This window comes from Primulina tabacum, chromosome 5 (assembly GCF_025594145.1).
Source record: "Primulina tabacum isolate GXHZ01 chromosome 5, ASM2559414v2, whole genome shotgun sequence".
NCBI classification, from domain to species: Eukaryota; Viridiplantae; Streptophyta; class Magnoliopsida; order Lamiales; family Gesneriaceae; genus Primulina; species Primulina tabacum.
The window spans coordinates 15,073,402-15,086,189 of NC_134554.1; the positions used below are offsets into that span (position 1 = coordinate 15,073,402).

The 12,788-nt window shown below is 35.3% G+C and overlaps 1 protein-coding gene across 1 annotated transcript; it reads right to left on the reverse strand.

The window, feature by feature from the left end:
- Window positions 1-654: 654 nt before the first annotated feature.
- LOC142546973 (shaggy-related protein kinase alpha-like) lies at window positions 655-9,041 on the reverse strand. The gene is made up of 13 exons (XM_075654980.1): window positions 8,865-9,041; window positions 6,489-6,648; window positions 6,288-6,380; window positions 6,060-6,119; window positions 5,673-5,945; window positions 5,148-5,222; window positions 3,405-3,461; window positions 3,183-3,323; window positions 3,021-3,071; window positions 1,916-2,011; window positions 1,752-1,835; window positions 1,060-1,162; window positions 655-968 (listed from the first exon to the last, which is right to left on the reverse strand). Exons 2-13 carry the CDS (start codon window positions 6,600-6,602, stop codon window positions 886-888), a joined length of 1,230 nt encoding a protein of 409 aa, XP_075511095.1. The 5' UTR covers window positions 6,603-6,648; window positions 8,865-9,041; the 3' UTR covers window positions 655-885.
- Window positions 9,042-12,788: the final 3,747 nt, after the last annotated feature.

Below are 12,788 nucleotides of genomic sequence, written 5' to 3' on the forward strand. Positions count from 1 at the left end.
AAATATGATGATAATCGAAACATTTTTTAACCGTTATTTCTATGCGATGTCACTGGATCATGAATTAAATTTCGACGAATAGTTCTTTTGTGAAACAATCTCACATATCTATATCCGTAAGACGGATCGACCTCTTTCATATTTGTATTGAAAAGTAATATTTTAACATAAAAAATAATATTTTTCATAAGTTGATAATCTGTCTCACCAAATTAACTTTTGACACAATTTTTTTTAAAATTTTTGTCAATTTTCAGCTGTTCCTGAGAATTAAATGGTTGTGTATCACCTATAAATGCAATCCCTCATAGCACTCTCTTGTTTTCTAACGACTAGTGTCCTTCTGCACGCTTTCTGTCAAAAAAATATTAGAAATTAAATTTGTTACTTTTTTTTATTTTAGTACTTTTTTTAAAAAAAAATAACGTAAAATTAATTTGTCATGAAAGGTTAGAGGGATGCAACCTACCTCCACCACCATAGTCTATACCAATGGCGACAGGGAAAAATGAACTGGAATTGCTATACTTGCACTGTTTCTTGCTTTTCAGTTAGGTAAAAGGATCGATGATTAGATGTGCACAAGACCAATCCACAAGCCAGAAGTCGAATACCAAGGATCTTTGATATGAAGCAACATACATATGTAAAATGTAAATCGAACACAATAACTCTCATTTAGATAAAATAATTAGTGATCTTCATACACGAGGTTACATTACAGACAACATAGGCAATTATATTTATATCCATTGACAATGAATATCATACAGCATTACCCAAATCTAGTACAAAACGTGCAAAATGGACGAAGGTATAATAACATATGAGTACAAGAAGAAACATGGTGAGTGGTGGTGTGTCCATGTACGGCACCTGAAGGATTTATAACCCAAGGAAGGGACACTGCTTTCGAGCATGCTCAGGTATCAACTTTATCAGGATTTCCTCAGGAACGCCTTTCAACTCTGAAACTCAGATGTAACATCGATTTCAAACTTCATTAAACAAGAAAAAAGCCAATGAAATACAAATGTTTTTGTTAATGAGAATGCGTACCATGAGGCTTGAAGTTGAACAATGGGGGAAGAAAACGCCCGTTGGGTAGACGAGTGTTTGAATCACGAAGCTCGTCAAAAAAAGTGTGGGTCATGGCATCCAGCTATAGAGTAATTAAATACATCAAATTCCAGAACAGGACCAGGGAAGGAATAATTTGCCATCCATAAATGAAGTAGCTACTGCTAAAGATAAGCATCAAAGGGCTAAGAAATTTATGGTATCCACTCAGTCTATAGAATACAATTTTTTCTTCAGCAGCCCATGAATCTCTGAATACAAATATCAGAATCGTCAAGTGCAGGACTCTTTTAAATTATCAAATTCCTTTGTATCCTTCTCGGAAACTTAAACTCAATAACTTTGTGACATAATGAGGCGAAAGATTTTTTAGACTTCCAACAAAAGATGGCATATTACATTGAGGTTTCTACTAATCACAAGAAAATTTATACGCCAGCTCTATTAAGATCCTACTCTATGAAGAGAAACAACATATAAACCATAAAATAAGTGAGTTTCTCCTATAAAGATAATTAGGGAATTCTAGACTCTGATTTACTCATGTCTCGTGGTCACAAATGCAACTGAATTAAAAGAAACTGAAATTATGAAATTTTAAAAGGGAAAAATAATGTAGATATCAGCAAATATTTCCGACTCCCTCCAGACCGAGGACAAAAAGTACTCACAGCAGTGCAGCGCAGATTAGGAGAATATTGTAGAAGTCTTGACACAAGATCAACCGCTTCTGGGGGCATGCGTTTGTGGAATACCTGAAGTGAAGTCATGAAATAAACAAAATTATGAAACAAAAGCAGACAGGATCAGTATGATTAACATAGCCAACAAGTACCTTGTGCCATGGATGAGCTTTGATCTGAGGAAACTTGAACTCGGTGTAGTTAGGATTCATGCATTTAATTTCCTCCCTTGTTGGAGTACCTAAAACCTGAAAAAATTCAGTTATTTAATAGGTTGAAAAACAGAAAAATGCTGAATTAGGTCAAATACAACAAGGAGAGGAACTTTGCACTCCACAAAAATATAAGCTTCTAACCATTTAACAACACTACCCAGTACCTACTTAAAATACATTAATTAAATCAAAACGAAAACAAAACTGTGACATTTAGGCTACGTTTGGTTGGAAGGATAAAATAAACTAATGATTAGTATGTAAATGATAAAAAAAATGATTGTGATAGAAAAATAATATATGATGTAAAATAGTATTATGTTTGGTATGATTTTTAAGTATGAGATAATTTTGAATTTTTTGATGAAATGACGAAATTGCTCTTTCTCTTTATTTTTTTTTCTTTACTCCGGCGACGGCAGGCGGTGGTCCGGTCACGGCCCGGCGACAGAGGTTGTTTTAACGGCCGGCGGCAGGTCGGCGGTCGGCCGGAATCGGCGGTTGTCGGCCGGAATCGTCTGGCGGTGGTCGGCCGGAATCGGCGGTGGTAGGCCGGAATTGTCTGGCGGTGCTCGGCCGGAATCGGCGGCGGTGGGCAGCGGTCGGCGGCAGCGGTGGGCGGTCGGTGGAAGGAAGTGGTGGTGAGTTTAGATTTAGATGGATTAAGAGTTAGATAAATAATCCTAGGGGGTGAGGAGGTATTATTTTAACCTACCTAATATAACCTAATCATTAATAGGAGGGATTGACCTGGTTAAATAAAAATCGTACCAAACGCTTGATTAGGTGGGTTTATTTAAATAAACCCACCTAATCCTACAAACCAAACGCAGCGTTAAAATTATACGATTACGAATCCACAAAAAGCTCTAAATATCTCCCGTCGCATTTTTTGTCTGTGAATGAATTTCTCAGGATTTTAGAAGAACAAGATTAACAAACACAGAGCTATCCCACACTCAAACTACACCTATCCAATCACCCCCAGCTCCACATCATATAAATTGAGAAGCTTGTGTCTTGTGTTAGAGAGAGAGAGAACCTTGATGATCTCAACAAGCTGGTCTACTCCACTTTCACCAGGGAAAAGGGGCTGCAGAGGCAAAGCCCATCAATGACGCATAAAAGGGAATTGAGAATATTAGTACTACCAGTCAAAGGATCTATTATACAACACTTAGAAACGACAAAGTCAAAAAAGTACCTGTCCAAGAAGTAGCTCAGCAAGCACACACCCAGCAGACCAAATGTCAATTGCTGTAGTATACTCTGTTGCTCCAAATATAAGCTCAGGTGCTCTATAATACCTAGAGCAAATGTAAGAGATATTGGGTTCCCCTTTGACCTGACAAAAAATTGCAAATTAGATCGTGTGTAATGGTAATTGCAAAAAATGTGACCTCCAATATAACGGCGTTATACATACCAACACTTTTGCGCTTCCAAAGTCACATAATTTAACCTGGTGGGTGTGTGGATTCACCTGCACAATGTATTTTATTAGCTTTGAAAATAACAGAGGCAGCAGTTAAACGTCATCATTAAGGGAAGATTTGCAGCGCCTATCCAGTACACATTTAGTAAAATATTTTTAATTCATGTTTAATTACACATCCACAAATTATATGAGAACCTGATAAGCCGATTCCCTCAATTTACATCGAGGCAACTTGTACCGCCATTTGTTATGGCTGAATAACAGCAAACTTTCCAAGTATTTTATTTTACAAAAGGTACAAATGAAATGTTGGTTTCTTTTGAGCAAATATTCATATTCATCATCATAGATTCATATGGCAGGCCTTAGTTGCATTTGGATGGAAGCACATTTAAATATATGTTCTTTCTTTGAAAAAATAATGTGGCTTCCTTGAAAAATTGTTTTTCAGTTGGGTTTTAATAATTCCAAAAACGTGAAAAAAGTCAGAACAAGAAAGTAGGAATGTGACATTTATAAAAAAAACATTTTAAACTATGATATTCAACACAAAACTTTCTATACTTCTCTTTTATTACAAAATTAACACTTGAAAAAACATAGCTCGCTAAAATATTTATGTAAGTGAGTACATATGTATCTAAATTCATCATTTTCTACCCAAGTAGACGGGAGGGGCTATGGTCGTTCTTCTCGACATACTACCCCGTGAAATTCGAATACAGCTCGTACATCTGTGTGATTAAAAAGGTATAAAAATGTTTTAAGATTGTGGCTTGGACCCAACTCAACCCCAAAAGCTAACTCAAGTCAGAAGATTGTCCAAGTCCATATGGGCAGTCTAACACAAAACGATGTGTCTGGGCTTTGATACCATGTTAAGATTTGGACTTAGTCTAAACCCCAAAAACTAGCTCAAGGTGAGAATTGTCAAGTCCATATATATAATTCACGGACATTTTATCCAATCGATATGAGACAAATAATAAAGTTCTCACGCTCAGAAATGAACATATGGAGTATGAAGTTTACAAATGACCCAACTATGGGTAGAACGGGTGGCCCAAGAGGGGTAGTTTACAAGACAACGGGTGGAACCTGGGCCAGGATCGGAACCTAGCTCAAATACAATGTTAAGGTTGGACTTGGACCTAACTTAACCTCAAAAGTTATTGCCCAAGTCCACATATACAACTCTCAGGAACTCTATCCAACCGATGTGATGTGTGACATCTTAACACACACCCTTCACGCCCAGTAATGAACAACTAGAGCGATGAGACATTAACATGTGGCCCAGCTATGGGCAATCCAACACATAACAGTGGGTTAAGATTGAGCATAACTCAATCTCAAATGCCAGCTCAAGTGGGAAGATTGTCCAAATCCATATATACAACTCTCAAAAACTCTATCCAAACGATGTGAGACATATAACAAAATCATATCACATACACAAGAAAAGTAGAAAGTCAACTCTCTTGAGGTTGAACTATGAGACATTACTTCGAATTTGCCAATTATTAATATCACCACGAAAAAAATCAACTATATGGATAAAAAAATATCATAAGACAAATGACACAGACAATATTAAACCTAATTAGTTGATAATATACAAAAGTGATGTACTTTAAAAGTCAATTTGTCTTGGCACTAAGGATACACAAGCTTCGAGATGTGAAGGGTAACAAGTAAATAAAGTAATCATATGCTATGAAATTTACATACCAACAAATTTTGAGGCTTTATATCTCTGTGACATACTCCAATTCCACGATGGATGTAGCCCAATGCTCTGAAGATCTGACATAGCCAAATAATAATATAACAGTACATTCACCGAATCACAGATGAGATATCTTAAATTAAACAATCAGTTCACAGGTAGTAGAACAGAGTACAGACAGTACGATTCCAGGTAGTATTTGTGATAATCAGGGCAAAAGCTATTATGCACTCTAGCATGTGCTGAAGTCATTGCCCAAATAGCCCATAAAAAACAATGGAAAAAAAGTCCCCGTCCCAACACCCCTAAAAGCATGATAATAAATGGGTGCAACCACATGTAAAAACAGGTAAATCCATCTCTTGCAATGCCAGTTGCAACAGTACATTTGGCATCCAGGAGGTGTGATCAAGGTTGTGGCCATTATGAAAGAGAACATATACAGGAAAAAACAGTAGCCAAGTGGACTGCTACCAGACAAAGAGATCATATACATCTGAAAGTAGCCCCAAAAGCAAACCACACACCTGGTAGCTATACAGCTTCACATATATCAGAGGCATCCGCTGGTTCAACTTATTATAATGCTTGATAACTCGATGGACAGTTTCCGGAACATATTCGAGTACCAGATTAAGATACAACTCATCCTTTTCAGTAGTTGAGAAGAAACAGTGCTTGAAGGCCACAACATTTGGATGGTCAAGTAGGCGCATGGTTTGCAGCTCACGATTCTTGTACCTCTTGTCCTGAAGAACCTTCTTTATGGCAACAGATTCGCCGGTCTCCAAGCATTTTGCCTGGATAATCAACAAGGTTAAGAAACAATAATATATGTTATCGTCATCCATAGTAAAACAGAAAATACAGTTGTAACCATAACTTACAAGTCAAAAACAACAAAGAAATCGCACCTGGAACACTACTCCAAATGATCCATGTCCAACAACACGTTCAGCCATGTAGCTAATTGTCTGAAAGCATCCCCAAAAAGAAAACATCAAAAGTTTAACTTAAGAAGTCAGAATGCCAACATAACTGGGGGCCACAAAACACAGTTCCATGACTTGCAACCAAGTACTTTTTCCCCAATCCTCTGGATAAGACAACTGACAAAATATAATATTTTTACGGTGCATCACCTGCTTTGGTTGACCATTTCGGCCACCAATAGTTGTCACAATTATGTGCCCAGTCTCAGTCCCATTACCATCCACAACTGTTGCTTCCATTTCCTAGAATATCATAGGCACGTTAAGTTAGGCCCAACCTCAATCCAGGTAAGAGTTAGGAAAACTTCCAAACAGATGTAATAAAAACAAAAGATGAGACTTTAGACGTACCTTATCATCCCGGATTTTCATCTCATGCATCTCCTCAGGCAACCTATCAACCCCCATTTCATGACTGCCAGACTCCCTTAAACCAGAAGTGGGAGCTACACCCACTGATGCCATTTAATGAAAAAACCAGCTAATTGTATAACCTCAACAAGTCATTCACCTATAGAAATAAACGAGACCATGTAAACTTCTGACCGAACAGATCTGTATTTATACTATTTTTTCCTCTAGTAAGTGTGATTATTCTAGCAAACACATTGCCAGTGGTCGAGTGTATTATGCAAATCTAATCCAAGATGACCAAATTTATAAAAATTTACATGAGCTAGCAAGAAATCTAGCTGAAATAAAAAAGGAGATTGAAAATTACACTGCATGCCATGTTTAAGACGGACTCAACCAGTTGGCACGCTCTAATACATATGTTGACAACAATTAATTTCCTACAACAAAGGAAAGGTAATCCGTTCTTTTTTTATATTTTCAATGAGTACATAAAATCTCAATAAGATATTGGGCTCGATGGTCTGGTGATTTCATAATCCAAACAAAACAGTGAGTCCAAAAGGAAAACAATTTTGAAAATTTTAAATCTTTATCCCCGTCGATAGATTTCTACCATCCCATTTGCTCAACCTAGAAAAAATTATGGCAAGTATTATTAGCATGGATTTCTTCATGAGAAAAATGCCAGTAGGTTGACCGTGGACCACTCAATTTACATACGTAAGTCTTTCCTACCACAAAAACACACAACTCAACACGAAAAAGGTGAAAAATAACTAAGGTTACGCTTGGATTGATGAAATTGATTTGGAGTAAGGGTTTTGATTTGAGGAATGGATTTTAAGACACTCATCTTGGACTAATATGAAAATTTTCATAATTATTGTTGAAATTACTTAATCTTATACAGACTTAATTTAATATTTACTTGAGTTTTGTCCAACCAAACAAGTCAAGGAGTTTGAAATCTATCCAAACACAAAATAAGATATTATCAATCTTTGTAGCCCATGTCATTACAGATATTAACTACCATTGTTCTTTTTGAAACTCAACAATAGTCTCTCACTACTTTTCTGGGACAATTCATATCAATAACGAAGGTCCACCAAAGATGTTGGTAAACCAAGCACAAAAAGGACTCCAAAAGAGATAAAATAAAATAAAAGTCATTTTATAGCATTGCTAAATTTCTTTAATTAATCTACCATTAGATAAGTAACACTGGACGAATATATCATAACTTAGACTATCTTAGATGGTAAAGTTTATAGAATATTGCATCCTTATGTAATAACCGGATAATATGGATAATTTAACTTAACGTCTTGCAGACTGCTTGAAATATACTTTACAGCGCTTTATGATTAGCATCGCGACATTCAAAGAATTACATTTTAATCCCAAAAGCTAAAAAAACTAAACGTCCTACAGTTTATAAAATAAAAAATTAATCTTCCCAAGACAGTGCAATCTACCACCAAACCCTTGAACTACAACACTAAACCGCACATATCACAGGACACACTTACATCACCAGGGAGCACATAGAAAAACTACTCGGTGTTCGCTTCAATACATCAAACTTTAACCACATAATAGTTCTCTCAAATCCATCTGTTTATCCTTTTCACCGCAATGCAGCAACAGCATATCTAGGCATCCTTTTCCCCTTCAATATTTGATGCCAGCACGCGACTACTTATTCACAATAATGTTGCGAGTTGCACAATAATATTTCCCAGCATTAAACACGCAAAGAAATTTGCCATGCATTGGTTGAACATAGTTGGACAGAAATAAGACAAAAATAAAACATATTAGCTTTCCGATAATTAGTAGATTTATCTTCAACTATTTAACCAGAAACTCGTCTAACAACTTAAAATTCGTAATACCGAAAATCCTGGTGCTGAAAAATCCATGATAAAAGCTAAGAATAATTTTAAAAACATAATAAAATTCCACAATCTCACTACATGAAACATCTTCAAGATTTCCAAACACAACAGTCAGATATCTGCCAACAATAAATAACAAAAGTTAAAGAAAACAAACCACAAAAAACAAAACGTAGATCTAACATTGAAAAGAAAAAGTAGCCAACCCTAGATTCAGGAAACAATCAACAAAGACAGCAAACAAAATCCGATAAACAAGCTAAACAAAACCATCAATGGATCCACGTCAGAGAACAAACAACATCGTCTCAAATCCATCAACACAATCTGTTCCCATTAAAAATAAAATAAAAATATGAAACCAGCTGAAATTGATACTGAATCACCCTAAAAAGAAAGCAAAACAAAAACAAAAACAATTCCATCACCGGCGTGATCGGAATATCGAGAAGGCAGCAAAGAACTTTACCGATTATCATCGGTGACTGGCTCTGACGATTAGTTCGTGGCCAATATTATATGACACCGTCACCTTTAGAGAGAGGAACCCAAATGTTTCAGAGCGACAGAAAAAGCGACAAATACAAACAAGCAGATACATACAATGAGAGAGAGAGAGAGAGAGAGCAATACGCCTGTACGCTTTGAATTTCATTCTTGTTATTATTATTTCATTTCTTAGAAACTTTACTTTATTTATGACAAAAAACTCGTGTGACACGCTTTCACGGGTTGTATTTTGAGATGGATTTTTATTTGTAAGAGTATTAATTTTTATTGTGAATATCAGTAAAATTGAATCGTCTCAGATAAAGATTCGTAAGATCATCTCAGAAGAGTTATTTATAAATTTGTTTAAATCTCGCACATGACAGCCAATAACAGTAGTTTTGTGTGACGGTCAAAGCTCATTCATTGATAAACAAATATATTGTCATCATTACACATATATTCAATAGAAAAATAAAAAATTAAAGTTCTTTTTTAAATTAATTTTATATACAAAAATTAATTAGTAAAGAAGTTGCAAGTGTTTAACTTTAATAAAAAGTTGATTTTTAGAGTTGAAAGAAAGTCGATTACAATTGAATCTGAACTTGATATTTTATTTTAAATATCTCCTACACCGATAGCATAAGAGTCATAAGTCATTGTATAAAATAAGTCTCTTGTGAGACGATCTCACGAATCTTTATCTGTGAGACGGGTCAACTCTACCGATATTCACAATCAAAAGTAATATTTTTAGCATAAAAAAGTAATAATTTTTCATTAATAACTCAAATAAGATATTCGTCTCACAAAATACGACCAGTGAGACAGTGTCACACAAGTTTTTGACCATTGTATAGCTCGATTTATGTATTCTTGTGAATTTCTTGGAGGTTTCATCTACACCTTTTCCATAATTATCCTAATCAGATAAGACGATTTATGTACTCGTGTGAATTTGTTAGAAATTTACCTATATCCTCGAAACAAACGGCAATGCTAGTAAGAATTCCTCCACACACACACAAAGAAAAAAAAGGTTAAGAAATATGAATGATAAAACATTTAAAAAATTATACGATTCCATTAAATAAAAAAACTGTATAAGAGTGAAATTGTTTTATATAGAGAAATATATACCGTAAGATATAATCAAGTAGTTTAATATTTAATAATTTGGTTTGGTTGTTGTTGGACTGTTTTTGTGTTAAATTGAGATTTATACCTAATTCAACTCAAAAAAATTAATACTAATAGGAGGATAGTCAAAGTTACCACCAATGTGTGGGATAAGTAACACATCATCTTCACGCCCAAGAGTGTGAAGTTTACAAGACAACGGATAACCTACTTATGATCAGTCCAACACATAACGGTGCAATCTGAACTCTGATATCATATTAAGATCGAGATTTGAGGATGATTACTCAGGTCCATATATCAAAATCCAAAAAAAATTTATTGAACGGACGTGAAAGACCTAACATTTTTGTGATAAATGAGATATATACTATTTGAATAAGATATCATTTGATTTTCTTAAAGTGGCGTCTTCCGACTTCCATGGACTGCTTGGTTATAGAAAAGTAATTGCTTCATTACGTATTAATTTGCTGGCCGCTAGTGGTCTACAAATTATGAAGTTTCCAAACACGTATGGAATGATGACTATCCGGCCCATTCGAAATAGATTTGGTCAAATTAAAATAGATTTAGAGCCAATTGGTTCAAGAAGTTCATAGGTTTAAAAAAATATTTTTTAAAAAAAATGTAATGTTTGGTTACACAAATCTTTTTAAAAACACTCGAAACAATATTCTGTTAGAACCAAGATTTATGTTTCTCTGGCTTTGACGTATATTTCTTTTTAAAAATTAAAACAAAAACAATTTTTAACATTTATCCAAACATCGAAACCGCTTCTGTTTTGTCTAATAAAATCACTTGAAAAAATTGGATTTGTTTAAGTATTTTTTAAGCTACAACTTCTATATTCAAACTCAGTATTAGAGTAAATAAGTAATAGGTATTGGTTTTTCTACCCAAGAGATTGGGTTGGGAACGAGTCACATGTATGAAATTCTTGACATTCGGGATAAGGTGTTGGTCCCACGTGCAACACTTGAGATATAAATATGAAAATAAAGTATAAAACTAGACACCGATATTTACGTAGAAAACACCTAAAAGTTATTATGATAAAAACCACGGGCAAAATGAAAAGAAATTCACTATAATATTTTAAGATATACAATCACTCACTGTGATTTTCATATAGAACACACATGAGAACAAACACCTCACATCAAATGCTATAAGATGAGTTAGAACTCGATGAAGGGATACATTACAATGAGTGCGTGAAGCTCTATTTATAGATATCCTTTACGGAACACGTTTTCAGAAAACATATTCCCTTCATTTTTCGACAAAGCAACAACATGTTTGAATTCTCCATTGCGTATTCAACAAAGCATGTCCCAACTACCGTCATTAATGCATTTCATGTGTGTGTTTTCATTCTTCGCCAACATTTCCACTTGGAGATTTGATTGAGTCAAACACATTTCCACACATCTTTTCAATCTTCTCATTCTCTGCTGCTTACGTTTCCGCTAGGCCACTTGAAGATCTACACCACTCAAACTTATATGTGTCCACTAGCTTGGTCAGAACGTCAGCTATATTATCTTTTGTATGGATCTTCTGCATATCCACACTTTATCTTCTACTACTTCCCGCATAAAGTGAAATTGGACTCCAATGTGTTTTATCATAGAATGAAAGGTTAGATTCTTTGCGATGTGCAAGACACTCTAACTGTCACAAAACAAATGAACATTATCTTGTTTGTGTCCGATCTCCTCCAATAACATTTTACTTCATATTGCCTCATTGCAAGCTTGAGTAACTGCCATGTATTCGGCCTCTATTGTAGATAGTGACACAACTGTTTGCAGTTTTAAAACTCAGCTTACTGCTCCATCTGCAAGTGTAAACACATAACCAGAAGTAGATTTTCTCTTATCAGGATCACCTGTATAATCTGAATCGACATAGTCCTGATTGTAAAATCTGATCATCCACAATATAATGCAGCATTTGAGGTACCCTTAATGTATCTAAGGATCCTGTTGACAGTGCTCCAATGCTCTCGTCCATGATTCACCATATACCGACTAACAGCTCACACTGCCCGAGCAATGTCTAGTCTTGTACAAATCGTAGTGGACATCAAACTTCTCACTGCTGGTGCATATGGTACTCAAGACATCTACATCCTCTCTGCTTCACTTCTAGGATACATCTCGGAGGATAACTTGAAGTTAACATGAAGATGGTCGAAATTTGCTTACTATCTTGGACCTGATATTTGTTGGGGCCTGCTACCAACATGTCGTCCATATACAACAGCAAAATTGTATAATCATCACCAAACCTCTTGAAATACGTACAAGGATATGCATTCAGTCTGTTGTATCCAAGGCTCATAATATATAAATTAAATCTCTTGTACCAACACCTCGACGTATGTTTGAGACCGTACAAAGATTTGTTCAACCTGCAAACCAAGTTCTCTTTGCCTTTTTCTATAAAATCTTTTGGCTGGAGCATATAGATTTCTTCTTCAAGATATCCATGAAGAAATGTTGTTTTCGCATCTTGTTGTTCTAAATATAGGTCAAAAACTGCACACAATGCCAACACTACTCTGACAGTTATAAGTCGAACCACAGGAGAAAATATCTCATTGAAGTCAATGTCTTCTTTCTGAGTATACCCTTTTACCACCAATATAGCACAATACCGCTTCGCTTGGTTATTGTCATAACGCTTGATCTTATAGACTCGTATGTTACCAATGGCTTTCCTCCATCGTGGTAGTGTAACAAGATCCCAA